This window comes from Phyllostomus discolor, chromosome 6 (genome assembly GCF_004126475.2).
Source record: "Phyllostomus discolor isolate MPI-MPIP mPhyDis1 chromosome 6, mPhyDis1.pri.v3, whole genome shotgun sequence".
NCBI classification, from domain to species: Eukaryota; Metazoa; Chordata; class Mammalia; order Chiroptera; family Phyllostomidae; genus Phyllostomus; species Phyllostomus discolor.
The window spans coordinates 124,231,739-124,248,920 of NC_040908.2; the positions used below are offsets into that span (position 1 = coordinate 124,231,739).

At 40.6% G+C, this 17,182-nt stretch overlaps 3 protein-coding genes across 14 annotated transcripts in view; all 3 read left to right on the plus strand.

The window, feature by feature from the left end:
* LOC114499956 (tripartite motif-containing protein 5-like) overlaps positions 1-17,182 on the plus strand; it is an 82,854-nt gene that overhangs the window by 28,103 nt on the left and 37,569 nt on the right. For 7 of the 8 annotated variants that reach the window (XM_036030153.1, XM_036030156.1, XM_036030152.1 and 4 more), the window contains exons 5-9: positions 3,165-3,187; positions 4,017-4,117; positions 9,328-9,809; positions 10,903-10,998; positions 11,644-11,874. The exons of the other annotated variant lie outside the window; for it this stretch is intronic. In XM_036030153.1, the coding sequence (XP_035886046.1) occupies positions 3,165-3,187; positions 4,017-4,117; positions 9,328-9,809; positions 10,903-10,998; positions 11,644-11,874 (933 nt within the window). The remainder of the gene's footprint in view (positions 1-3,164; positions 3,188-4,016; positions 4,118-9,327; positions 9,810-10,902; positions 10,999-11,643; positions 11,875-17,182) is intronic. 8 annotated transcript variants of the gene reach the window in all.
* The window catches only part of LOC114499955 (E3 ubiquitin-protein ligase TRIM22-like), a 147,826-nt gene that overhangs the window by 8,320 nt on the left and 122,324 nt on the right, over positions 1-17,182 (plus strand). The window lies entirely within an intron of this gene.
* Positions 1-17,182, plus strand: part of LOC114499954 (E3 ubiquitin-protein ligase TRIM22-like) — a 102,040-nt gene that overhangs the window by 8,315 nt on the left and 76,543 nt on the right. The window lies entirely within an intron of this gene.

Sequence of the window (17,182 nt, forward strand, 5' to 3'; positions counted from 1 at the left end):
GATTAGGTTCCACTTATAAGTGAGATTATATGTAAAATTTGTATTTTACCACCTGGCTTATTTCACTTACCATAATGCTCTCTAGTCTCATCCATGCTGTCTTGAAGGGACCTCCTTTTTTCTTTCTGTGGAATAGTATTCCATTGTGTAAATGTACCACACTTTATTGATCCACTGATTTACTAATGGGCACTTAGGCTGTTTTCAGCACTTGTCTATTATAAATAATGCTGCTATGAACATAGGGGTGCATAGGTTCTTTTGAATTGGTGTTCAGGATTTTTAGGGTATACTCCCAGGGTGGAATTGCTGGATCAGAAGGCAATTCCATCTTTAGTTTTCTCAGGAAATTCCATACTGTTTTCCACAGTGGCTGCACCAGTCTGCATTCCCACCAACAGTACACTAGGGTTCCATTTTCTCTACAACCTTGCCAACACTTGTGTGTTGATTTGTTTATGATGGCCATTCTGACCTGTGTTGAACAAGAATTTCTTAACTTTGGTTCGAGTACTGGAGTAATCAATTTCTGTCAGTTAAACCTTTACTTCTGCCTTAAAAAGCATATTTCTTAAGGTATAAGTTACACATAAAATCACCCATTGTAAATATGCAATCCTAAGATTTTTAGTAAATATATCGAGATTCTTTACTTACTTGTTGTTTTGTTATTCTATTACAGTTTTCCCAATTTTTCTCCCTTTGCCTTTCCCCATCCAGCCCACCCCCCACTCCCACAGTCAATCCCCACACCATTGTCCATGTCTGTGTGTCATTCATACATGTTCTTTGACCAGTCCCTTCTGTTCTTTCCACCATTATCCCTCATCCTACCCCTCTGGCTGCTTCCAGTGGTGTCTGTTATTCTCTTTTTCTTGTTAGCTTATTTTGGTCATTAAATTCTTCTTATGAGTGAGATCATATGGTATTTGCCTTTCACTGACTGACTTATTTCACTTAACATAATATTTTCCAGTCCCATTCATGATGTTGAACCATGAAGAAATTCAGTTCAACATTTGTTGAAAAGACTATCCTTTCTCCCCTGAATTACTTTGGCACTTTTGCCAAAAATCAATTTGCTCTAAAATGTAAGGATATATTTCTAGATTATCACTGTCTTACATAAATGTCTATATTTATCTTTGCACTGGCACTCTAAACTTTTGATTACTATGGCTTCATAAAAATTTTGAAATAGGGTAGGATAATTCTGTTTAGTTCTATGGTAAAACAATTCTATGCTAAGCCAGTTCTCTCTGGAGACCATTTAAACACCCCTGCAGCAGGGACCATTTGGAGAATTTTACTACCATTGAATGGGTAGAGGCCAGAAATGCTGCCAATTCACATGCAAAGCACAAGGCAGGCACCACTGCAAAGATTTATCAGGGCATAATCCAAGTAGTGTCAAAGCTGAGAAACACTGCCCTAGGTCCATTAAATTTTCAGTATCTTGTTAATTTTTATTAAAACCCTTGTGGGATTTTTATAGGGTGAGGAGATGGTGTCAGCTAAGGGATGGACTGTATAGGACAAGTGTTTGTCTATCCAAACTCATTTAATTACTTTTTTTCCTCTTGATTACCCTTTGAGGAACCATCTCTACTTTCACTCTATGTAGTTAATTAGGGTTGATAAAATCAGTAGCTTTAGCAATATATGTGTCTATCAATTCTAGGGAAATCAGCCTATTCAATTCACATAGTTTTACCAATGTTGCAGTAATTATTTTAAGATATGTACTTGACCCAATTCAGGGCAATGATTTGTGTGCTTAAAATATTAGAGTTATGTCTAGAAAGAGAAATTCTCTTTTCTGCTAGGTAATATATCATGAATTATTTAAACCAGGATATTCATGTTGACACCATATAGAGTTTGAAATGAAATTCCATATATTGAATAGAAAAAAAGATTTTGAGAAGAAAAAAACAGATCCTGATGACAAGATTTTTCCCTAAAAATCTAGCTATTACCAAAGTGATATGTGCTTTCTGAGTTTCTCATTTTTTTATTTTAAATTTAAGTCAGTTTTAGCTGTTTTTACATATACAATAACAACAAAAAACTTAATGCAGAAAATTAAGTTTTTCGAGGATGTGCAGCCAAGGCTTTGTTTTTATAAAGGCTTTAGAGTAAAGAGGGGGAAACCAAATACATTGGTGTATTTCCACTAAAAAAATAAGGCTAATAATGTTAAAAAGGGGAAAAAAGATGGCTAAAAGAAGCTTATCACATGGACTGAACTGGCTTAATATCATATTAAAATTTATAAATTATACTATTTAAGACAGTGATGAAAAGATATTGATCTGGATACTGGAATGTAAAAGGTTGGAACTCAGTCAATTACATTTGAGACTTTTCTGCTGCTGGTTTCTATGGCCTGTTTCATATGTAAAACTTGATGAGTTTCCCTTCAGGTAGTGTGTAGGAGGTACATGGAGTGAGGGGAGGGAAGCCAGAGGAACATTTGTTTGAGGGGCTAGTTTGCTTGTTCCTGCAACAAAAGAAAATATACTTCCTGAGGAATTATTATTTATTTTTGATAACCCAGAAGCCAGAATGATGTCTGATAAATAGAAGATTTTACCTTTGTCTCTATAATAAAGAAAAGTATAATGAATTAAGGGGTTGGTTCATCAATGTATATTTCAAAAACTGTGGGCTGATTCTCTTCCTTTTAAATATTACATCTCCAGACTCTTGAAATGTCTTTCTAACATCCTCACATGAGCCTTTGGGAGGCTTGGTCTGGGTGTTATCTCTAAAGTTTGTCCCCATTTATTTATTCTGACAATCTTCTTATTCACACCATAGGCAGGGGTGCTAGGGGTGTGAGGAGGAAGGTGAGTAAAACTTTGTGAGGTAGGAGGGCTTATCACTCCTTCAAGATTTGCCAGACAAAATAAGGAATGTATAGTTAAATTTGAATTTCAGGTAAATGACACATCATTTTTTAGCAGAAGAGTCCTAAAGAGTCCTTAGGTAAAGAGTCTTTACCTAAAGAGTCCTTTAGCAGAATATCCTAAATATTGTAGAGGTGATGACTGTCCTAAGACATACTTGGAATTTATCTACAATTAAATTTTAATTAGCTATGTTAATTTTCTAAATGTGGAAACCTTACACTTCACTTACATATTCTCTCTTCTCCCCAGGATGTGATTAACTCCTTAAGAAGGTAAGTGTTCCATACCAGGCATGGTCCTTTTTTGTGTGAGGAAAGAATTATAACAGTAAGAGTGATCTCAAATCAATCATAATTTTAAAAAGTTTGTGTATTACATAGTTTCAAATTGATGATGACAAGTGAAACTATTTAATGGTAGGGATGTGTGAGGTGGGAGATTACAGAGTTTGGGTAAATAGAAGCATTGGAAGTATGGGATTGCAGCATCAGAACTCAACGACTTCACTCATTTTAGTCAGACCTCAGCCTCTGCCTTAGCATTTGTTTCTATACTTCGTAGGTGCCTATCTTGTCACAGGAAGGCAAGTCTTCTTGCCTTCAGGCAAGGATCATGTCTTCTTTATCTGGCAGGCCCCCAAGTTTTCTGCAAGGAGAGTTTTGCACAGACTTTTTAGGTGATGTTCTTTGGGTTGCAATAGATAGATAAGTAAATAAATAAATAAATAAATAAATAAATAACAAGTCTCAGGGAATAATGCCTTTAGTCCTACTGTCAATGATTAACCTCTTTTTGCTTAAACACTTTGGCATCTCATAGGGAAAAAAATGGTTTTTCTTTTTCCTATAAGAAAAAATGGGAAGAACAAGGGCTTTCTGAGAAGAGGTCCTTCCCCAGGTCACTCAGATAGTGACTGGAAAGGCAACCACGAAGACATTTCTTCAGGCTGCATTGTCACTGCCCTCACCTCTCCCTCCCTCAGGTTGTTCAGCAAAGTGGAGTCCAGTGAGGTGGCATCAGTGGAGGGAAAGCTAAGGGAGACATTGGTCTTTGAGAGACACAATGTCAGAATTGTGAGCAATCAATTCTTTTCTTCTCTAGGTGCGAGATCTACACCTTGAAGAAGCCAAAAATTGTTTCCAACAAACCAAAGAGTGCATTCCGAGTTCCAGATCTCAGTGGGATGCTGCAGAAGTTTAAAGGTGAGGGGAGCCAGGAGAAGGAAGTCTAAGCTTACTAACTGGCATTTGTGTTCTAAGGAAGTCCTCCAAATGCAGTTTCCACATCAGGCTATTTTTTGCTGGCAATAATATGGCTTTTCAAGTCAGCTAACCTTCCTCTTTATTGTAAAATAACCTTATAAGTTTCTCAAAAAAATCCCCACAAATTAAAAAATTAACACCCAACTTATTAGAAAAGTAAGCCAATATTACCTCTCCAGGAAGAAAGAGGCTGATGTTGATTCTGATCCTGTGTTGATAATCTAAATGACAATCTTTTCCTCTTACCTCATCCTATGTCTCACCCTCTTCCACTGCTCTCTATTTGCTTCATTACCTTGTCCTGAAAGCTATCAAAATCTCTCCCCTGGCAACTGTGCATGCATCTGACTCATCCCATTTCCACACTGATCCATCTAACACACCATTACCCAAGGACCAAGCTAATTGTATACCCCCTTTTTGAGAAGAAAATATGGATAATTTCTTTTGCTTTTGGAAAACAGCCCTGAAGGATTACATGACTGGGAAAATGCCATATATCATGGTCACTGCAGGCTTGTGTGTTACCAAAGGGCTAGCAGTGTTCCGCATGCCAGCTACGCTGTCATTTCTAAACTCATACAAGGTGGTACGTCTTTTCTGAACAGGTCATTTCCTCACCTACTACATATTTTCCTCACTTGTATGCCATATTTCCTTCATGTTCTTCATTTTTCAGTTCAGCTCTTATGATTTCAAGTTGGACTTGCTGGACAACTGATTACCTGCCCCCATTGTTTGATTTCCCCCAAACATGCACACCTTTCTAGTGCTGCTTTTCATATATATGTGTGTGTGTGTGTCACATACATACATACATATATATATATATGAAAAACATATGTATATCTGAGAAATACACACACACACACATATATTTGGCTGGTTATTTAATTTACTGTCACCATATTTTTCAGACTATAAAGTGAACTTTTTCCCCAAATGAGACGGATACCAGCCAGCAGTATCCATCGCTGCAGATGCTCGTCAAAACACGAGAAAAACATACACATGGACAACCGAGTCCTGTGGAGAAATAGGGACGAAATAGCCACTCTCTCTATGGAGAGCACCCTGAGTCACCGCCTGAGTAGGCTTTTATTAAGAATACAGATACAGTTTGTGGGTTATAGTCTGGCTGGGAAGATAAATCAAGTAGGTAGTTTTCAAAGGGTCTGGCAGATCTCCCACTGGGATTCTGGGCTGAGATTTTGGTATTTTATCACTTAGAAAGACTACAGGGCCTAAAAGGCTAGTTTCATTTCCTGCCTGTGCCTTCATATTCTAATTCAAGAGCATCCTCCAGCAAGCAGATCTCACAGGATCTTGCATATTCTATGTCCCAGGCCTGATTACCCAGGGGCCCACTGACTCTGGTCTGGACTGCACCACCCCTGTCATTTCCACAGGCCTGAATCGGGCAGAGGAGACAAAGGCAGCTGGGAGACTTGAATTTCTCACAACTAAGAGCAAAGACTCAGGTCTTGACAAAGCCGAGGGGGCAGGGGCCGATGTCGATCACCCCTTCATTTCCACAGCCCCCCAAGTCCTTCCCTGAGGCCTCCACGTGATCATGCCTGTCTTAAGTGATTCCCTCCTTGGGAAATCTTACCCGTCATTGGCTAACTGATCAAGCATTGGGGACCGGCATAGAACAGGCAGCATTCATGACAGAAAAATAAGTTTTTGTCTCCTTAGTGTCTCCTGGTTCGGAGGTCTCTTACTTAGCCTTAACCACAGGAGGTTACAGCTTCCTGAGACCAGGCAGGGCAGATCCCAACACCCAGATTTGGGAGGAAAATGGGGGTGCATCTTATAGGCCTGATGTAGCTTACCTGGCTCACTCAGAAGGTGGGGTGGCAGTAGAGAGGGGTCACAGGAGGCAGGAGCAGGATCCCCGCTGCAGGAAGCTGGAGGCGGCAGGAGTGGGGCCATGCTGTGGGTCCTGGGCTGGGAGGAGGGGGTATCCTGGCAGTGCGAAATGAGGGAGGCAGAAGTGGAGTCCCCACTGTGGCATACTATAGTGCTAGGGAGGAGGGTACAGGCAGTGCAGGTATGTTAGGAGAAGAAAGCCTGCAGTGCCCATACGTGCCTCCATCATGTCACTGGTTTGTCCCCCATTAACATTAACATAGGCAAATTCCACTGCAGGGTCACATGTCAATTGGCCCTATAACTGTTGCAAAACTATAACCCCCATCATGCTTGGACAGGTTGGGATGATGGGAGCTGTAATTTGGCAACAGCTGCAGAGCCACACAGGTTGTGCAAAACTGCTGTCCCCATACAAGAGTGTTGCACAACCTTTGGACCTCCAGCAGCAGATCCCCCCATAACAGTGTCAGCAGCAGATCTCCCATAGCAGTGTCAGCAGCAGATCCCCCATAACAATGTCAGCAGCAGATCTCCCCATAACAGTGCGTCATCCACTGATGTTCTCAGCTACAGTGCCCCCATAACTATCAAGGACACAGTGCTGATAGTTCTGTCATTATTGCATATTATTGTAGAAATATACATTAGTGTACCATAGTCTTCTGCTGAATCTACTATAATTATGGAAAGATGTCAATACAGAAAAAGATTTTTTATAAAATCCCTTTTAAACTGAAGGTAGTGAAGTACACCAAAGAACATGGCAACAGAGCAACAGAGAGACACTTTGGGCCACCTCCCACTGAAAAAAATGACACGGGAATGGAGGAAACAGGAGGATCAACTGCAGACAGAGAAAACAAAATAATTTTTTGTTGGCATGCTGCAAAATGGCCACAGTTAGAAGTGGATATGAAAGAGTGGATCACACATCACGGGAACAATGGCTTTTCAATATCTACAGAAATGATCATATGTGAAGCCAAATGTCTTGCTTCAGAGAAAGGCATTGAGGACTTCACTGGATCACCATCATGGTGCCACAGATTTATGAAGAGATGTGACCTTGCTATGCACACCAAAACTAGGGTTGCACAAAAAATGCCTATAGAATATGAATCCAAGGTTGTATCTTTTCAGAAATTTATACTTTCTTTCTTACTGAATGTAAGAAAGAAAAATGGATTTGAAATAAGGCAGACTGGGAACATGGATGAAGCCCCATTAACCTTTGATGTTCCATCAAACAAGACTGTTGATGTGAAAGGTGCCAAAACCATAACCGTCAAAACCTCAGGGCATGATAAAACCCATTACACGGCTGTGTTGTCCTGCTGTGCAGATGACACCAAACTGCCACCAATGCTGATTTTCAAGAGAAAAAAACATGCCAAAAGAGGCAATCCCAAGAGGAGTTATTGTTCATGTTCATGACAAAGGATGGATAGATGAAAATGGCATGAAGGTATGGATAGAAAAAGTGTGGTCCAAATGTCCTGGAGGGCATCTGAGAAAACGTGCTCTGTTAGTGCTTGACCGGCTTAGGGCACATATCACTGAAGCCACGAAAAAGAGATTTAAAGAAGAGAAAACCCATCTAGTCATAATTCCTGGGGAGCTTACCAGCCAGGTGCAGCCTTTGGGTGTTTCTATCAACAAGCCTTTTAAAGTTTTCATGAGAGAAGAGTAGAACAAATGTATGGCTGCTGGAGATCATGATCTGACACCAACTGGATGAATGAAGAGGCCCACTATTACCCAAGTTTGTGAGTGGGTGAAAACCTCATGGCAGTCAGTTAAGGATGAAACCATTGTGAGGTCCTTCAAAAAATGTGGCATCAGCAATACCTTTGATGGCTCTGAAGATGACATCCTCTATGAACAGAGTGAAGACAGTGATACTAGTGATTCTGAGGAACTGAGCTTCATAAATGTGGACAGTAGTGATGAGGAGTTCTTGGGGTTCCCTGATGATTAGAGGAGTTTCTGTAGAGAAAGCATAGTCAGTAATAATGGTTATTAATGCTACTGCTAAGTTCTGTTTACATTTACATTGGTGAAATATTATGTTATTTATGTTATTAAGTATTTTACCACATTTTTTGCTTCAAAATTTTTTTTCCTATTTTCTTCCTCTAAAACCTAGGTGTGTCTTATGGTCCAAAAAATACAGTGCTTTCCAGGTGAATGTTGTCAGGGTTAGAGTGGTTTAAACTCTCTATTTCAACTCATTGTTTTGTTTGTAGGTATTAGTTTAGTTATTAGCATGTAATTTCTAGTCATTAAGAATTAGTTGAATCGTCTTACCTAATATTTGAGACTTCTTTCCCAGGACTGATACTCATTTCATCTATGTTCTTATTTTCTGCAGTTATTTGACTTCTGTGATCCTATGAGTATATTTACACTCTCTCCTTCAGCACCATCCACACCTTTGGGCTCCTAAAATGGTCCTTGGTATATTTCCAGGCAAACATGACATTTTACCATTTATCAACACAAGACTTCTCAGAACCTTCTAAATTACCTGTTTTGCCTTTGATTAACTCATTAAGGTGGGAAGAGACCTCTGAAGGGGCACCCTGAATACATTAGGCTCATCTCAGCTCTGTGTATTGAAGACAAATAATCTTTGTAATTACTCACTGTGTCTATGTACACATCTGATAAAGGTTTTTCTCTTGCCACGTACTCAAATACATTGTCACATATTGTGTCATGATGATAAGAGAAGTCATTCAAAGCATACAGTGGATGATAGTAATGGCTACACTGTAAATAAGGAAGTCACAGCAGGGTTTTAATGATAAATGAATACATAAGGAAAGAGTTAACCAAAGGATGAGAGTGATTTCTATACTAGGGGTAGCACTGTGTGCGGAGAGAAGAGCAGGTATAAAAGCCCAGACACATAAGTGTTTTGGTGCTTTTATCATCAAGGATGTGTCTTCTTCATGGGAAAGAATAGTAGATAAGATTTTGGGTCACAGAAACATCTTGGTAGAAAGAGCCTCAGGTCATCCTTGTAAAAGTAAAGGACAACAACAACCATAGCACAGATAAGAATGAAATTTGTCATGTCAGATAAACTAAAAGTATTTAAAATTGTTATGAATTATCCTTTTTACCAGGTCACCAACTCCTTTCCTTGTCTCTTTACCATTTCTTTTTGTCCTTCAATATGTTTTCTTGCTATGTCTGTGATTTCTACACAGTTAGCATCATTTATTCTAACCTTTCTTACTCCACCTCCTTTCACCTTTCGATTCTGGCAGAAATCTGTGAGCCAGAGGAGCCTCACATCAGGACAGATAGGAGCAGAGGAGCAGCTGCGATGGCTTCAGGAATCCTGGTGAACATGAAGGAGGAGGTGACCTGCCCCATCTGCCTAGAGCTCCTGAGGGAACCCCTGAGCCTAGACTGTGAGCACACCTTCTGCCAAGCCTGCATCACTGCAAACTACAAGGAGTCCATAGTCAGTCAAGAAGGGCAGAGCAGCTGCCCTGTGTGCCGAATCACCTACCAGCCTGGGAACCTTCGGCCTAATCGGCATGTGGCCAACATAGTGGAGACGCTCAGGGAGGCCAAGTTGAGCCCAGAGGAGGAGCAAAAGAGAGATCTCTGTGAGCGCCATGGAGAGAAACTCCTGCTCTTCTGTAAGGAGGATGGGAAGTTCATTTGCTGGCTTTGTGAGAGGTCTCAAGAGCACCGTGGTCACCACACTTTCCTCATGGAAGAGGTTGCCCAGGAGTACAAGGTAACAGGATGGAGGAGAGACAGGGCAGAAAATAGTACTTGATGGGAAATCTCTGCTTTGTATTGACTGTAGTTACTTTGCCACACTAGCCCTGAGTCTTGTGATCACTTTTCTTCCTATGCTCACCTTCTAAGTCCTGAAAGACATTTATGTGCATTCCACACAATTAAAAAATTATGAGCAGACTCAAAGAAGAAGTAGATATTTTTATATCTTGTGCTAATAGGTGGAGGTTTGGTGCCCAAGGAAAGCTGTATGGCCCCTCTGAACAGGAGTGCTAGGAGGGCAGCTGGGTGGATCGATACCTAAGTTTTTCTCTACTGATGCAGACACCGGCCCGCAGTGTCTGAGTCATTATGGATGAAATGAGACATTCACACGGACTTCCGAGTCCAGTGGAGGAAAAGGAACAGCACAGCTTTCTCTCAAAGGGAGCAAAAGCCTTGGCCTTTGCTGTGACCGGCCTTTATTGGGTTTCTCGGCACACTATATGATGGTCCTCATTTACTATCTACGGGTTTGTAAAAGGTGGTTACCTTTTACAGAAAACAAAGGAGCCAATGCTGCTAATCACACCCTAGAACAGGGATATTTGCAAATGAAAAGGCAAAAGTGGGTGAACCAGTTACACTCATACTTGAAAGGTTTAGCATGGATTTTAGGAATTTACTTTGCAGTAAATGTCCTCAATTCAGGGTGAGGGAATTTTTTAGCAAGAGCAAGACTCAAAGTGGCCTGGGCACATTGTAAGCCTTGATTCCCCACGGGAGAACCTATCCATGGGCGTGGGTCTTGTGCATCTCAAAGTGGAAGCTGGGCCCATGCCGAGCAGAACGGTCTCCTACACCGTACTACAGAATCAGGTTTCTAGTACAAACAGAATCAGTCTTCTCCTGACATGGAATGGGGAATTCTACCACTTGAGTCTTAGAGAAAACATTCACAATATCAGGTTTCCTTCAAGTCACAGGTTCTAACTGCTTCCTGTAAACTCTAGTATCTCCAGAAGTCAGTTTGATTTTTCTGTCTTTGTCCTCCATTCTGAAGCTGAGAAAGCTTATAGCTAGGCTCTGCTTTGATTCCTCCTTCACAGGAAAAGCTGCAGGCAGCTCTGAACAGGCTTAGGGCTGAACAGCAGAAAGCTGAGAAGTTGGAAGCTGACATCAAAGAAGGGAGAATTTCCTGGAAGGTAGGAGGAGACTCCTCCCAGGGAGTTAGATAAGAATCTGGGCAGATCCTTGAGTCTTAGTCCCAAGGGGCTCCTTTCCTCCTATTCCCTGAAAGTTGATATGTCCAATCATAGGTTAGGCATTCTTCATTTTTTTCCTGATAGGGGTGGGGCTGAAATAGAATTTGTCATAAATTAACACAGATATTTGTAGTTTAGTGATTCTCAAAGAGACTATCTGGTGAGGATGGCTTATGAATTCTGTGTTCATTGCTGTCATTATTTTGAACCTTGAACTCTTCCAGGGGAAGACAATTTCCAATGTTACAGGACTTTATACCCCAGTGCTCAAAGTTAGGCTGAGGGTGGGGGCTGAGTTCAGGAGTAATGCAGCGAGGCATGACTGTCCTGGGCAGCTGTGGGAAAGCTGAGCCACACCCAGGTATTTTATTTTCCTTCAATGTTGGCTTCAGTAATGTGGACTTGAGGATATTACTTTGGAATGTGTTGAAGAGAAAATAATAGGAAAAATCAGCCTCCCCGAAAATTGCTCCCTTGCTTTCATCTCCCTTCAGTGTGAGAACTTCCTAATCAGATACTTCTTTTTCTGGCTCCCAGCCACTGTCTGATCAAGCCTGAGTCCCTCTCTCTTTCTCATTCCTGAAGAATCAGATACAAAATGACAGCCAAAGTGTCCAGGAGTATTTTAAAAAACTGAGAGGTTTTCTGAACACTGAGGAGCAGAAGGAGCTGCAAAAGCTGGTGAAGGAGGAAGGAGATATTCTCCATGACCTGGAACAGTCTGAGCGTGAGCTGGTCCAGCAGAGCCTGGTGTTGAGAGATCTCATTTCTGACCTAGAGCATCGGTTAGAGGGGTCAATGAGGAAGATGCTGCAGGTAAGATGGGAAGAAGCCTCAGCACCTGAGCTTGAGGAAAATGAAGACTTAAGTTTCTTGCTGTGCTATGTAACTGTACTGTTTCTGGTGGTGACACTGAGGTTCCCATGGTCTTGCAGTAACCTTTTCCTGCATCTATTTAGGAGGTCATAGGAATAATTGAATGCATGAATAACAAGGAAAATCTTGTTTTTATTAATGTATCAATTGCAGTGCAAAAATCTCACTGTGGAGAGAAGATTCACCATTTCAAATTACATTCTATAGGCCCCTATATCTGTGACCTAGCCTAGAACATTTTTCAGATACCTCCCCATGTCTCAAGAGTGTTGGTTTTGTTTCTTCCTCATAGAATCAGTTGAGATTTCTTTCTTTATTTTTTAATATATTTTATTGATTATGCTATTACAGTTGTCCCATTTTCGCCCCTTCACTCCCCTCCACCCTGTACACCCTCTCCCACCCATATCCCCCCTTTAGTCATATCCATGTGTCATACTTATAAGTTCTTTAGCTTCTACATTTCCCATACTATTCTTACCCTCCCCTTATCTATTTTCAAACTACATTCTATGCTACTTATTCTCTGTACCTTTCCCCCCTCTCTCCTCCTCCCACTTCCCTGTTGCTAACCCTCCATGTGATCTCCATTTCTGTGGTTCTGTTCCTGTTCTAGTTGTTTGCTTAGTTCCTTTTGGTTTTGCTTTAGGTGTGGTTGTTAATAATTGTGAGTTTGCTGTTCTTTTACTATACATGTTTTTTTTTTTTAATCTTCTTTTCTTAGATAAGTCCCTTTAGCATTTCATAAAATAAGGGCTTGGTGATGATGAACTCCTTTAACTTGACCTTATCTGAGAAGCACTTTATCTGCCCTTCCATTCTAAATGAGAGCTTTGCTGGATAGAGCAATCTGGGATGTAGGTCCTTGTCTTTCATGACTTGGAATATTTCTTTCCAGCCCCTTCTTGCCTGTAAGGTCTCTTTTGAGAAATCAGCTGACAGTCTGATGGGAACTCCTTTGTACGTGACTGTCCCCTTATCTCTTGCTGCTTCCAGGATTCTCTCCTTCATTTTTACCTTGGCTAATGTAATTATGATGTGCCTTGGTGTGTTTCTTCTTGGGTCCAACTTCTTTGGGGCTCTCTGAGCTTCCTGGATTTCCTGGAAGTCTATTTCCTTTGCCAGAATGGGGAAGTTCTCCTTTATTATTTGTTCAAATACATGTTCAATCTGTTGCTTTTCCTCTTCCCCTTCTGGTACCCCTATAATTCGGATGTTGGAACGTTTAAAGATGTGCTGGAGGTTCCTAAGCTTCTCCTCATTTTTTTGAATTCTTATTTCTTCATGCTTTCCTGCTTGGCTGTTTCTTGCTTCCTTCTGGTCCACTCTATTGTTTTGAGTCCCAGTTTCCTTTCCTTCACTATTGGTTCTCCAAGCCTCTTCCTTCATCTCTCTTAAGGTAACCGGCATTTTTTCATGTAATTTGCGCCCAAAATCAACCAATTCCGAGAGTTTCCTGATCACCGGTGTTTTGAACTGAGAATCTGATAGACTGGCTATTTGTTGGTTGCTCAAAAGGATGCATCCTGGGGGACTGATCTGTTCGTCTGTTGGAGACATCTCTCTCTCTCTCTCCCTTTTTTTTTTTTTTTTCCAGTCTGGTTGCTCTTTTTATGGTGAGGGGCAGAGCCTTAGGTGTTCAGCTTGGCTGGGCACCCCAGTTGCTAGATTGTGACGTTGTATGTGGGGGCGGGGGCGGGAGGAAACAATGGCAGTAGTTCTGTTCTCCTGGGATCTTGGTCCCTTCTCTGAGATCCTGGGTTTCTCGCTCTGCCCTGGTCCACAATGCCGCCTCACTGGGTCTGCCAGCTGCAGCTTTCGTACTCAGGGTCCACGGCTGCAATCCTGTGCCTCCTGGAAGGCTTACATGCTCCTGGTGCCTTACGCGCCCAGTTCTCCCCCATCTCTTGAGCTGTGACCCACGCCGCTCCTCCTCTCAGCCCCTCCTACTGGTCTGTATGAACGCGTCTACTTCAACTTCTTGGCTGTCCGACTTCCATTTAGATACATTCTCTGTCAGTTCTGGGTGTTATTCTAGCTCTAAACTGTTGTTGTTGTTCTAATCTTGGTTGTGTGTGGAGGTACGGTGCGTCCACCTATGCCTCCATCTTGCCAGAAGTCGAGATTTCTTTCCTCTGTGTTTGAATAAGCAATTATGAAAGATTGGTATTATTTATTCCTTAATAATTCAATAAATTCAGCAGTGAAACCATCTCAGTCTGGGCCTTTCCTTTTTGGAACAGTTTAAAAATATATATATCTGTGTATACACACACACTATTTTACTGAGTATGTAAATTTATATATTGAATACATACATATATAAATACAGGAAAAATATATATAGTATTGAATGTGTAAATTTATTTATTGCATGTAAAAACATATAAATTCATGTTTTTTCCTGTATTCAGTTTTTTAACATTTCTTGACTCAGATTTTGATAATGTACATCTTTGTAGAAATTTGTCCATTATAAGTTGTCATTTATAATCATGAAGTTAGTCATTATAATCCCTTAGAATCTGTTTCATTTTTATAGTATTCACAATGATGTCCTCTCTTTTATTTCTTATAAAGTGATTTGCTTTTCTGGGAGGGTCAATTTGGTTAATTTTACTGATGTTTTTCAAAAATAAACTTTATTATTTTATTTATTTATTTTTAAAGTTCCTCTATCATTGACTTCTGTTCTTTATTATTCTGTTTCCTTTATGATCCTGTATTTACACATGTGAACTGAGCGTGTGTATGCACGTGTGGTACTGTGTTTAATTTGCTGTTATTTTTCTAGTTTCTTAAGGTGAGAATTTAGACTACTAATTTGACACAATTTTTCCTATATCAATTTTAATGATATAAAAACAGTGTTTTTGCTATATTCTATACTTCTGGATTATTTACTTATCATTTGGATTCAATTAACTTATTTTCAAAATTTCTTTTGTGATTTTTTTCTTATTCTTAAACTCTTGGTATCTTTGAAACTATAGTTTAATTAAAAATACTGGGTGATTTTATACTTCTTCTTCTGAATATTTTACATTTAATTCCTTTCTAGTCAAAAAGCATAACTTTTATTATTCCAATTTTTAAATATATTGACACTTGGTTTATAATCTAAAATGTTGTATATATAAAATTTTTATATAAATTTGAAAAATGCGTATTGTGCATTCATTGTGTGAAAGGGTCTATAGATACCATTATAATTTCTTTTCTTCTCCTTAAGTCCCTTTAACGTGTCATCTTTTTCTTATCTGGAAATCTCTTTTGGTCTCTTTCAATTCTAAATGATAGCTTTTCTGGATAGAGTAATCTAGGTTGTAGGTCTTTGCTTTTCATCACTTGACTAATGCCAATCCCTTCTGGCATGCAAAGTTTCTGTTGAGAAATCAGCTGATAGTCTTATAGGAATCTTACAGGTAAACAACTGGTTTTCCCTTGCCCCCTTTAGGATTATCTCTCTGCATTCTTCATTCCTCACTTAGTTATTTTTATGCTATCTGCTTCATTATGTTTCCTGTTTCTTTGTTGAAGTTCTCACTGAGATCATCTATTCTTTCTCTAAGTTCAGTGAGCCTCCTTATAAACACTGTTTAGAATTCTGCATTGGGTGGATGGATCCTTGCATCCATTTTGTTTAATTTGGAATGTGTTGAACATAAAATAATTTAGAAAAATGTATTCCTCCTTCCATCTGTTTTCCCTGTAAGAACTTCCAAATCAAATACCTCTATTTTCTGAGGTTTTATCCTGATCTTTGATTTGGGACTGTGTCATTGTCTTCTCATTTCTGTTGCCTCCCTATGTTTATTTCTGTGTATTATGTACATTTGCCATGTCTTCTAGTCTTGGCTGAGTGCCTTATGTAGTAGTAGCTTTTGCTGTTTTTTTGTTCACATGAGCATTGGGCTCTGGGGCGGGGGGGGGGGGTGGTCCCTAGTGTGGGTTGTATATGTTCTCTTGCTATAGTTGCACCTTAATTACTTTCAGCACATCTGAGGCTAGGAGTGACCCTCGGGCTGAGTGGCTGTGAGTAATACATTGGCTCCAGTGAAGAAGTTGACTCCGTGGAGTGGGATTAACAATAGTGGGGCTCATGTGCCTACTGTGTCTATCCTTGGGTATGTCATTTGTGGCCCTAATTGAGTGGCACTCTGGTAAGTTCTGAAACTGGCCACCAGGTGTATCAGTTCTGGGTCCTCTTGGGAGGGGCTCTAGTGTAAGCCAAGTTCAGCCACTTCCTTTGTCTCAGCACCACCTATTAGGAGCAACAAAGTGATCTGTGGTTGGGTTAGTTGCCTGTGCTGTGTTTGGAGATGTCTTGGAGATGCTATGCAGTTCACTAGGATGAGCTGACATAACTGCTACCCTGAGGCCACTTAACAAGAGGGAAAGTTCACACTAGGTCAGCCACTGCTTGTTTGGGGTTTGCGGAACTTGAGAGATTTTAGGGAAATTTGCAGCATGGGCTGACAGGCCAGCTGCTTGTGTGGATTATTCTCTGAAAGAAAGTTGGTCAGAGGCTTGAACTGGGTGCAGTAGGGTCTCTGAGAATCAGCCAGATTGGGCAAGAGTGGTGTTAGCCTGGTTAATGGAGACTCAGATTTGGTCCTTGCCTGTGTCTGGTGGCTGTGTACGGAAGGGCTCCAGAAGAAAAAGATGGAGCCTGTCAGCACTCTAGTCCTTAGAAGTGTTGCCCCACCGGTCCTCCACTTGAAGCCAGACAATTCAGTTACTCCTCATATGTCTCTGGCACTTTTCAAGTTTCTGTCTTTTCTCTGGAGCTTAGGGCAAGTGTTGTGAGGGAGTGACCCTGTGCTAGGGGCCTTTAAGGAGGTGCCAGGTATTTCAGTAGCCCTCCATCTCACCTGGTCCAAGTCTGTGCTGGATTTGACAGCCAGATATTGTGGGGAGTCCTCTTCCCAGCACTGGCACTCCTGGCTGAGGAGCTAGATGTGGGCTGGGACTTCACATCTATCAGGAGGTACCTCTGTATCCAAGATATTCCTACTAATTCTCAACTTGCACAGGAGGGGGTGGTAGCAGATGGTTTTGTCTCAGCCCCTCCTACCAGTATTGAGGTGACTTCTTCTTTATATCTTTAATTATAGAAGTTCTGTTCTGCTCATCTTCAAGTGCTTCTCAAGGGTGATTATTCAGTAATTTATTTACAATTTTCATTTGGTTGTGGGAGGAGATAATCACAATATTTACATATTCCACCATTTTGACCAGAATTCTA